The sequence below is a fragment of the Cynocephalus volans genome, chromosome 10 (assembly GCF_027409185.1).
Source record: "Cynocephalus volans isolate mCynVol1 chromosome 10, mCynVol1.pri, whole genome shotgun sequence".
NCBI classification, from domain to species: Eukaryota; Metazoa; Chordata; class Mammalia; order Dermoptera; family Cynocephalidae; genus Cynocephalus; species Cynocephalus volans.
Window position 1 is genome coordinate 97,938,678 of NC_084469.1, and position 12,132 is coordinate 97,950,809.

At 41.6% G+C, this 12,132-nt stretch overlaps 1 protein-coding gene across 2 annotated transcripts in view; it reads left to right on the forward strand.

Annotated features, from left to right (window-relative positions):
• Window positions 1-398: 398 nt before the first annotated feature.
• Window positions 399-12,132, forward strand: part of LOC134389059 (long-chain-fatty-acid--CoA ligase ACSBG2-like) — a 32,613-nt gene continuing 20,879 nt past the window's right edge. For both annotated transcript variants that reach the window (XM_063112491.1, XM_063112492.1), the window contains exons 1-3: window positions 399-426; window positions 3,577-3,806; window positions 7,875-7,963. In XM_063112491.1, coding sequence (XP_062968561.1) covers window positions 411-426; window positions 3,577-3,806; window positions 7,875-7,963 — 335 coding nt within the window. In that variant the 5' untranslated portion in view covers window positions 399-410. The remainder of the gene's footprint in view (window positions 427-3,576; window positions 3,807-7,874; window positions 7,964-12,132) is intronic.

Here is a 12,132-nt window from a genome sequence, read left to right on the forward strand (position 1 = left end):
GTTAAATATTTGGTCTTGTTGGAGTTCCTTTTCCATGGGAGACAGACTTTAACGTTTTCTCACCCACAGGGTTATATGTAGACCTAGCCCTTATATTCTAACCATTTAAGAGACTCTTCTGGAAACTCACAGATTAAGTACCCTCTAGATTTTGCAAATGCTCTATTATCTGGCATACAGAACTCTCTTTTCCCCTTCTAGCCCAGAACAGGCAAGACTCAGCGATCCCAGGATCCTAGGCAGACAAGACTAGTCGATGGGAGTTGGCCTTGGACCTGCAGCCCCTTTGCTAGTCTTCCTAAGTTCCCCACTTTTTGCCTTGCAGTACTGTAAAGAAGGATTCCTGCAGGCCTGGAAGGGCTGAAACCACAATGGCTCAAGAAGAGGACACTAAGGATCTTGAAGTAGACATGTGTAAAATGCAAGGTACGGTGCCTTAGAGAGCACATGGGAGAGAGAGAGGCTCGTTGATTCCACAAAGGCTCTTTGTAAAGGAATCCGGACCTAGAGTGTAAGGACCCAGCCATTCTTTGCTGGAGCCTCTGGTCTTGCCTGAGAGTGCCTGACCCTGTTGGAGCCTATTTTCTACTCCTGAACGGGGAGGAAGTAGCACAAGCCAGTGGTTGACAGTGTGGAGCTGGACCATAATTCAGACTAGCTCTACTTGTGGTGTGACACTGGGCAAATCCCTTGCTCTTTGAAAGCATCGTTTGTATGTCCTTACCATGGGAGCACTGATAATAGCATCTCCATGTCAGGGTGGTGAGCCCGTGTGGATAAAGCACCCAGGAACTATTCATATACATATTCACGGCACAGTTATGATCATAATAATTATCTTTATACCATAATCATGTTACAGCCACAACTAAACTCAAGGAGAATCATGAGATTGTAAAGCAGATTTATTCTCTTTCACGCCTGCACTTTTCAAAGTAGACAAAAGTGTTGGTGAGAACGATAACTTGTAAAGTCACTCTCAGGTGGTATTAATGTTCAAAAACTCATGTTTTCATTGTGTTTGTTTCCTGGGGCCGCCGTAACAAAGTGCCACAGACTGGGTGGTTGAAACAACAGAAATGTATTGTCTCAGTTCTGAAGTCTGAGATCAAGGCATCGGCAGGGTTGGTTCCTTCTGGAGTCTCTGAGGGAGAATCTGTCTCAGGCTTCTCTCCCAGCTTCTGGTGGCTGCTGGTAATCCCTGGCTTTCCTTGGCTTATAGGGTCATCACTCCAGTCCCTGCTTCTGTCACCACATGGTTGTCTTCTCTGCTTTTCTGTGTTCTCTCTTCTAAGGACACTGGTCATTGGATTTAGGGACCACCCTAAATCCAGGATGATTTCATCTCAAGATCCTTAACTAAATCCTCCTGCAAAGACCCTATTTCCAAATAAGGTCACATTCTGAAATTCTGGGTGAACATGAATTTTTTTGTGGTGGGGAGACACTATTCAACCCACTATAGTCATTAAAATATCCCACCAATATCCAGGTGAGACCCTCCACATTTTTGTCCAAGTTAAAGTTTCTCCCCTCCCCCATGCGTCAGGCTGGAAGCCCCGAGGGGGTGGGAAGGCAGGATGAGCAGCTCTTTGGCTTCCTAGAAGTTCTTCTGGCTTCACCCCATCCCCACCCGAGGTAGTTTCGTTATTAGCTGGTGGTGACTGCCAGTGCTGATTCTCCTTGGGGAAGAATGGGGGTGTCCCCTATGAACTAGCCCTCCCTTGATGTAGGTTGTCAAGGGTTGAATTGTGTCCCTGCCCCCAAATTCATATGTGGAAGTCCTCACCCTCAGGACCTCAGAATATGACCTTATTTGGAAATTGGGTCGTTGCAGATGTGATTAGTTAAAATGAGGTTATTAGGATGGGTCCTAAGCCAATATAACTGGTGTCCTCATAAAAAAGAAAAAAACTGGACACAGAGGCAGACGTGCACAGGGAGAATGCCATGTGATGATGGAGACAGAGATCCAGGCAATGCTTCTATAAACCAAGGATCGCCAAGGATTGCCAGAAACCACCAGAAGCTGGGGGAGAGGCCTGGAACAGATTCTCCCTCATGGCCTCAGAAGGAACCAACCCTGCCAACACCTTGATTCAGACATTTGGTCTCCAGAACTGAGAATGAATTTCCATTGTTTCAGCCACCCACTCTGTGGCACTGTTATAGCAGCTGCAGGAGTCTAATACATCAGCCATGCCTCTTTCTCCAGTGTGCATATGAATACACCATCTGAGTACACATCTTCAGTCTTTCTCCTGGCCTCCAGCCAACAGCCTTTAAGAGCTCACCCATGAGGTCCATGTCTAGTCAAGGGGAGAAAATTGTGTCCCATAGTAGGTAGACATGCAATTTCTCCCAACGCAGCTGTCTATGCTGCCATTTTCAGCCACCACTTCTCCAGTAGACCAGATTCAGTTGGACAAACTCAAGATCACACACCCAGTTCCCAAGAGGGTCTCTAGAATCTTCTGTCACTTGGCCCATAGCTGGGGAGCAGGAGGAGCAACACACAGCAAACCAACAACTCTCTCCAGAAGAAACTCTCTTCTCTTCTTTCTTGGCATCAACCCTTTCTCACCCTCAAAGGAAGTGATGGATATAGGGTCACAGGACTGGTTTTGAGTTGGTCCCTTGGCTAGTTCCATTCGGCTGGTCTGGGTGATGCTGGGCGACATACAACCCCCAAACCTCAATGGCTTGATACAACACAAGCTTGTTTCTTGCTCATGTTGTGTGTCGGGCATGAGGGGCCCCTTCTTGACATATGCTTTTGCCATGTTTGTAGCAGGAGAATGGAGCATGGCGAATCACCCACTGGCTCTTAAATCTCCTACTGGGGAGTGACATGCATTGGTCACTTCATATGTTTAATTGGCCAAAGCCAATCACATTTACATGCAGTAGTGCACTGAATGTAAATTTTACCTTAAAAAAATCCCCATCAATAATAGGGAACTCTAGTTAATGACTCATACATGAAGGTATTTAAGGGTGAAATGAATGGATAGCTGCAGCTTACTTGAAATGCATCATACACAAAAAAGTGGAGCAAGAGATGGAGAAGTAGAAGGAGGGCTGGATAGAAAATAGTCATGATGTTTCTGTCAGCAACGACCCCTTACACAAGGATGGTCCTGTAAAATTACAATGGAGCTGGAGGTAGGCTGTACTATCTAGGTCTGTGTAAGTACACTCCACAAAATGTTTACACATAGCAAAATCAACTAACAATGCATTTCTCAGAATGTATCCCTGTCATTAAGTGATGCATGACTGTATAGCAAAATGCTGGCAGTTGTAGAATATAGGTGGTAAGAGGGTGTTTGCGATACAATTTTTCCAACTTTCTCATATGCTTGAAAAGCTTTACAATAAATTGTTGAGAGGGATAATGAAAGATAAATAAATGATGAAAAAAATGCTTAGACCAGCGTTGATGTGTAACTTTACCTCAAGAGTGGGATTAATTAGACATTTAGCACCTTAGGTCTAAAAAGGCCACCATTCCCACTCCCAAAGTTACTGAATATATAAAAACATTTGCCACCCAACCCTGGTGACTGTTTGCAGTTGCTCCCAAGCTGTGGACCATCCATCGAAATGGAGAAGTCCTTCTGAGGCTGTCAAAACACGGACCAGGCTGTGATGCCCCAATGACCATCCCTGAATTTTTTCAAGAGTCAGTCAAGCGATTTGGGACTTATCCAGCCCTTGCATCAAAGAATGGCAAAACATGGGAAATTATGAATTTCAGTCAATACTATGAGGCTTGTCGGAAGGCTGCAAGAGCTTTGATCAAGGTAAATGCATCATTCATCCATTTATTTTTATGTATCCAACCATCCATTCAGAATAGGTAGTACACATACATACACATGGTACAAAATATACAAGGCACCAGAAGATACAAAGGTTAATTGGTGAAAAATTTCCTTTTAATCCTTAATCGTCAGCCACCTAGATCCCCTCTGTGGAGGCTGCCACCATTTCTAGTTTTTTGTATGTCTGTGTATCTCTTTTGTATCTCTGTGTATTAGTTAGTTACTGCTGCATAACAAATTATCCCCAAACATATTGCCTTAAAGTGATAAATATTTATTATCTCACAGTTTCGGTGGGTCAGGAATCCAGGAGCAGCTTAACTGTGTGGTTGTGGCTCAGGGTCTCTTTTCAGGTTGCAGTTAATCTGTGGGCCGAGGTAGCCTCATCTGAAGGCTTAACTGGGGCTGGAGGGTCCACTTCCAAGCTTACTTATAAGGTTGGCTGTTGGCAGGGGGCCTCATTTCCTTGCTCTGCAGCCTTCTCCATAGGATTTCTTGACTGTCCTCACAATATGGTAGCTAGTTTCCCCCAGAATAAATGATCCAAAAGAAAGAATGAACAAGATGGGAGCCACAGTATCAACTATAACCTAATCTCAGAAATGCCATAGGATCACTTCTTCCATTGGTTACACAGACCAACCCTGATACAACATGGTAGGGGATTATACAAGAACATAAATAGCAGGAGGTGAAAATCATTGGGTGCCATCTTGGAGGCTGGCTACCATCCTGTTGAGATAGTTTGTGCATTAAAAAAAAAAAAATCCATATTCTTTTCAATGACTTCAAATGTGAAGGTACTTCAAAAAGGTCATGGAAATATTTGTATGATCTTTTAATTCTATTTTTCCACAAACTTTTTGAAGTGCCCTTGTATGTACATCATGCACTGCAAAATGACATTTTGGTCAATGATGGACTGCACGTGGGCGGTCCCATAAGACTATGATGGCTATACTATATAGTCTACGTGTGTCGGAGGCCAGACCATCAAGGTCTGTGTAAATACACTCTGATGCTCACACAGTGACAAAATCACCTAATGATGCTTTCTGAACGTTTCCCCGATGGTAAGCGACACATGACTTATGTAACAGAACTGACTTCACCAGCCCCTACTGATGGGCATTTAAGTCGTTTCTAGCCTTTGCTACCACAAACCGTGCCACAGTGAATCTTCGTACAACAAATTCTTACAAAGACGTCTTTATATCCTACTCACAATGTATGAGTTTGTTTGCTTATCGTCTTGCCAATGTTGTAGTATTGAAAATGTTAATAGCCAATTTGATAGGCATTTTAGGCTGAATTCTAAGAAGACCCCAAAGATTCCCAACCCCTGGGAGTTTTACACTGTATAATCTCTCCCCCTTGAGTATGGGCAGGACTTGAACATGTTGGAATTTTCCTCCTGTGATGGCAAAGGTAAAAGGATTTTGCAAATGTAATTTTTTTCTTTCTTTTTTAAATTGAAACATTATTGATTATACATATTTGTGGGGTACAGGGCTGACTTACTGGTACTTTTTGTGTACAACATGTCATGATCAAATCAGGGTAAATAGTATATTCATCACTGAAAAACATAATCATTTTTAATGTCCATTAACCAATTTCTCCCCCTTTCCCACCTCTAGTAACCACAGTTCTGTTCTCTTCTTCTGAAAGTTCAATGTATTATTGTGATTGTTGTTTTTTCCTCTTTCTTTCTTCCTTTCTTAGCTCCCACTTATGACTGAGGACATGTGGTATGTCTCTTTCTGTGCCTGGCTTATTTCACTTAACATAATTTTCTTCAAGCTCATCCATGTTGCTGCAAATGGTAGAATTTAATTCTTTTTTTATGGCTGAGTAGTATTCTATTATGTATATATACCACATTTTCCTTATCCAGTCGCCTGTCAATGGACATTTAGGTTGGTTCCATATCTTGGCTATTGTAAACAGAGCTTGCAGATGTAATTAAGGTCCTTAATCAGTTGACTTTGAATTAGTCAAAAGGACAAATGTTCTGGGTGGGTCTGACTTAATCAGGCAGACCATTAAAAGAGATTCTCCTCCTGGTCTTGAAGAAAACTGCCAAGAGGAGAATATCTTGTGGCAGAGAACTGCAGGCAGATGCTGGGAGTTGAAAGCAGTCCCCAGATGAGAGTTAGCAAGAAAAAGGGGACTTTAGTCATTCAACCACAAAGAAATTAATTCTGCAAACAATCCATGAGTGTAGAAGAGGATCCCAAGCTTAGAAGAGACTGCAGTCCCCACCAATATCTTGACTGCAACTTTGAGAGATCCTGAGCAGAGAACCAGCCAAGCCATGCCCTAAAGAAACTGAGATCTTAAATGTGTGTTGTTTTAAGCTGCTAAGTTTGCAGTCATGTGTACTGCAGCAATAGATCATTAATACAGTAGGTATCTCTCCTTGCAAAAGGGTAACTCTTGGTGGTCTTGATTTATAGGAAATCTGATTACATTTTGACCTAGACCTGAGTTCCTTTCTCTCCTCTTCCAACACCCCTGTAACTTCATCTAGAGACTGTGCAAGGTCATGGTTAAGAACCACTTCTTTGGGCTGGGTTCTTGGCTGTCCCACTCCAATGTCATGCTGCTGTGATTGGTTCATTTCCCCTGAAAGATGGTCCTCTTTAGCCATGTCCTTAGTTCCTGGAGTTCAAGATCCTCTCCTCCCCTACACCTCAGCAGTCTAATCAGCAGTTAATCACTCTATCTACACATTAATAGAGACACAATCTATTTATAACTAGACAGCCTTTTTGTCACTGATAGAAATACGTGTCACGTCAGTCTGAAGCATCAGCAAGCAGATGCCTTCTAAATGCTTACTTTCCCTCCAAGAACAGCAGGTCATTGCCAGCCTTGATCCTGCATGACTAAAAGAACCCACAAAGTTGGAGGTACCCAGAATGAAGGAGGGTCTCCCCCAAGGGATCCAAATTTCTTGGTTTATTATCAACTACATTCAGAACGAGGCCGCACCTTTAAATGTGCAATTTCTCACCGCTATATGATATCGCTCCTTGAGTACTTTTGTTACTAAAAATAAAAATAAATTCAAACCCATTAGGATGGCTATTATTTGAAAAAAACAGGGAATAATAAGTGTCGAGGAGAATGTGGAGAAATTGAAACCCTTGTACACTGTTGGTGGGATGTAAAATGGTTGGGACCCTGTGAAAGACACTACAGCCATTCCTCAAAAAATTAGACACAGAGCGATCATATGACTTAGCAATTCTGCTTCTAGGTATATACCCAAAATATTTTAAAGCAGGAACAAGAAGAGATATTTGTACACTCATGTTCATGGCAGCATTATTTATAAGAACCAAAATGTAGAAGCAACCCGAGTGTCCATTGACAGATGAATGGATAAACGAAATATGGTCCATCCATACAGTGAAATATTGTCATCCTTAAAGAGGAATGAAGTTCTGACACATGCTACAACATGAGTGGACCCTGGGGACATGATGCTGAGTGAAATAAGCCAGACGCATAAGACAAACACTGTGTGATCCCACTCATAAGAGATCCCTAGAGTCGTCAGATCCACAGAGACAAAAAGCAGAAGGGGGGGTGCCAGGGGCTGAGGAGGGGGACAGGGAGTGAGTGTTTCATGGGGACAGAGCTTCAGCTTGGGAAGATGAGAAAGTTCTGGAGATGACGGTGGAGATGGCTGCACACAGTGTGAATGTGCTTAATGCCACAGAACTGTATACTTAAAAATGGTTAAGAGGGTAAATTTTATGTTATATATATTTTAACCACACTAAAAAATAAAATGAATAAAAATAAATTAATGGAATGTTATGTTGAAGGAGGCAAACAAGCCTACCATGGTTACAAAAATATCACGTCCCAGGTTTTTGGTTCAACACTGTCTTCTCCCCTTTCCCGCCCCTTCTTGCTCCCCTGTGACAACTTTTAAGTCTATTCTCATACATCCCAATGATCAGATCGCAACCAGAAGTGAAAACATCTCCATGTTTCTATTTTATGTTTGTCTGTTTGTCTTTTCCTTCCCAGCTGGGCTTGGAGCGTTTCCATGGAGTTGGTATCCTGGGGTTTAACTCTGTCGAGTGGTTTGTTGCTGCTCTCGGCACCATCTTAGCAGGGTAAGGCCACTGGCTTGGTTCATGGTGAGCATCCCTGGGCCGGTTCAGGCTGAGATGCAAACAGTAATTCCAGATGGGGCTCCAGGTTAGCAGGCAAGAGAGACACACAAATAAATCGTTCTGATCATGGGTCCTATGTAATTACATTCATTAGACCAGAGGCTTTAGACTTTTTTTTTTTTCCCCTTCAGCTGCAGAACTTTAACAGGGCCTGCACTCAAACTCAGGCTCTAAAAAACCACACATATAAAAGAGGGAACTCGTCGGATTATAGCTGGGAATTAGGGAAGAGCTGGGGTTCCCTGACATTGAGCTTCCCATGGGCAAGGACTGTGTTTTGTTCACCTTTGGGATCTGGTTTACCAGATTTCTCAGTAAACATTTGAATAAATGTTGATTGTCTGATTGAGATGCTACAGTACTGGTGGCACTTTCCTGTCGTAAGTGTTTTGAAGTCAAGTGAAAGTCCACGTGAAGTCGCATGTGTAGTGTTTAAGCTTGAAAATGACCCCTAAAACAAAAAGATCAGTCATCTTTGGGGTGTCTCACCCTTGGTACTGTGGGCATTTGGGGCCAAATCATGCTCTGCACTGGGGCTGTCTTGGGAACTGCAGGTGTCGGCCAGCATCCCTGGCCCACTCCATGCCAGGCACAACTTCCAGCTGTGACAACCACAGATGTCCCCAGACATTGCCAAGTGTCCCCTGGGGGGCAAAACCACCCCTTGTGTTAGGAGGATTCCACTGACCTCCCAGAGACTCTTCGTCCCATGATCACCTGCCCTGCTGATGTCCCAGGAGCCCGAGAGAGGAGGTAAATCCCAGAAGCTAGGGGCAGCACTGGTTCACACCATCTGACCCTTCAGGAGTTTATTTTATTGTGTAGTTTGAGCCAGGGATCAATTCAATTTTTTTCCAAAAAATTAGCACAAGATTTCTCAACGTTGGCACTGTAAACATTTGGGGATGAATCATTCTCTGTGATGGGGCTGCCCTGTTCATTGTAGGGTATTGAGCAGCGTCCCTGGCCTCCACCCACTCCATGCTAGGAGTTCCACTCCCACAGTCACAGATGTCATCAGATGTTGCTGAATGTCTCCTGGGTGACAAAATCACCCCAGATGAGAAGCTCTGGTTTACATGTTTGTGGTAGAAAAACAAACACAAAAGCTTATTTACTCCTCTGATTCCCAATCCGTCTTCCAAGAAATAACCACAACGAACAGTTTGTTTTTCTTCCCAGACATTTTCTATGCATATGTAAACGCACATATGTATACGTAGAAATATATGTATACAGCACATGTACGACCTTTTAAAATTAGGCTCATATTAGACCTGGTTCTCTTACCTGTTTTTATTTTCCTTCACTTGAAATATTTATCATATCAACACTTTTTTTTTCCAGTAGTGACATATCGTATCATTTGACATACTATAATTTATTTAGCCAGCACTTTATTGAGGTACATTCAGGAACATACATACTACTGATATGTGACCAGCTGTGGCAACTTAGGTTTTTGCTACTTCAAAGAACTATTACAACATGAATGTTGTTTATCTCTATGTAAAGTCCATATATCTTTTTTCACATGTGTGAGTGTCTCCACAAGATACTTTCAAAATATCTCACCTGTTGGGTATGAGCAGTTAAAACCTTGGGTTCACAAAGGACCTTTATTAAATTGCCATGTGGCCCAGCTTGGGCTGACATTTGGAGATAGCCAAAACACATCTTAAAAAAGGTGATTCTTAGGCTGGCCAGGTGGGTCCGTTGGGGTCCCCAGAGTTGCTTGGAGACTAGTGTTTGTCCATTTGTAGGCCAAAAATAAAATGTAAATCTTATTTTTATTCACACTCCTTTCACTAGAAGAGTTGAGCATTTTGTATTTGCATTTCCTAATTTGCCCATTTTTTCTATTGGTGTTTTTTGTTGTTGTTGTTATTAGTTGCTTTATAAGAGCTCTTTTAATAAGGTGTATTACCTCAAGAACATTGGCAGATTTTCTCTGATGTACAGCTGGCGGCAGCGTAAACTGGTACAACCTTCTGGGGTTGCAGCCAGGCAAGAGATGTCAATGGACTTTAAAATGCTCATTTTTGTGTTAATTGAAAAAAGCAAATTTCAAACTAGTAGGTACACTAAGATCTTATTTTTGTTTCTATATTTATATATAGATAGAAAAAATAATTAGGAATATTTATCAAAATGTTAACAGTTGCTAATTTGGGCAGGTGAATTACAGGAAACAATCACTTTCTTACAGTGATTATGTAAGACTTAATCATGAAAAAATAACAGTAAAAATAAAACGCTGATTTCCTTTTTCTTTTTTTTCGGAAGTGGGGTGGGGTTGGTGGCTGGCTGGAACAGGGATCCGAACCCTTGACCGTGGTGTTCCGACACCATGTTCTAACCAACTGAGCTAATTGGTCAACTCCCTGACTTCCTTTTGAACTGGTAATTCTACGTTTTGGGAATTTTACTTAAAAAAACAAAACCAAAACATGAACATAAGGCTTATGTGCAAAGATGTTTCTTGCAAGTGTTATTAGTGATGGTAAAAATCTGGAACAACCTAAGTGTCCAGCAACTGGGGATAGAACCATGGGATGCCTCCTGGATGAAAAATGGGGCAATATTTTGAAATAATGGCCCTGAAGAGCACATTTTAAGCATTTTCCGTGTTGTAAGAATCGATAAAGAAGGTATCAAAATATTTATACACTTTATATATGCAAATATACTTAAAATTAAAAATGGTGACTATAAGAAACCAATAATTACCTGCCAGTCCTTTACCCACGTTATTTCACTGACTGCTCACAGAAGCCGTATGCAGTAGGCACTATTATTATCCCCAGTAATAGTAATGGTGATGCTAATGTGAGGCCTAGAGAGGTTAAATGGCTTCCCCAGAATCACTCAGTGATTGAGAAAAGACCTTGAGACCTAAACTAAAGTTAATATTGAATATATGTGAGCCTCAAGACTAAGGGCACTCTAACATGTTATTTTCTATTTTCCAAATTTTGTATGAGCATATATTAGCCCTGCCTTACAGTGAGTTGTAATAAACTTTAATAAAGATATTTATCCCCCTTTCAGTACTGAATGGTGAGGCAGTGTGGTGCTGTGGCTGGGCTATAATGTCAGATCAGACCTGAGTTCAAATTTTGGGTCTTCTAGGGCTGGCCCATGGCTCACTCGGGAGAGTGTGGTGCTGATAACACCAAGGCCATGGGTTCAGATCCTATATAGGGACGGCTGGTTCACTTACTGGCTGAGCGTGGTGCTGACAACACCAAGCCAAGGGTTAAGATCCCCTTACTGGTCATCTTTAAAAAAAAATTTTTTTGTGGGGGTCTTCTGCTATTTCATCATCTGTATAAATGAACCTGATAGCAACATACCTCCTTGCCTCACAGGCTATTATGAAGACTCAGTGAGATGGTGCTTATTAAGCCCTTAGCACAGTGCCTAGCAAACAGTATGTGATCATAAATGGTGATGAATATAACAATTTCATGTAATCATAACCTGCACAATTCCCCACCATATTAAAAGTATAACCATTAGATCAACAGAGAAGAGAACCCAGAAACAGAGCCACACATACATGTGCCTTCAATGAAGGCACCAAACTAATTCAATGGTGTTGGAACAAATTAGATATCCATATGGGAAAAAAAAATTAGTCTTGATCCCTACCTCACACCATACAAAAAAATTAAATTGAGATATAGACCTAATCATAAAAGTCAAATTCTAAAGCTTCTAGAAAAAGAAGAGACAGGAGAATATCTTTACAACCTGGAAGTACCCAAAGATTTCTTAGATAAGACACAGAAATCAAAAAACATGAAAGAAAAAGTTGACAGATGGGACTTCGTTAACATTAAAAACTTCTGCTTATCAAAAGACACCAACAAGAAAATGAACAGACAAATTGCTTGCTTGGTGAAAATATTCACAAAACTTGAATCTGACAGAGAATTGATATTCTGAATATACAAAAAAATTCTATAACTCAGTAATAAAAAGGTGAAAAAATTTTAAGGGGCAAAAGACTTGAACAGAAATGTCACAAAGGGAAGTAGCCAATTGTAAAGATGCTCAATGTCATTAGCCATTGGAAAATAAAAATTAAAGCCATAACAGGATGC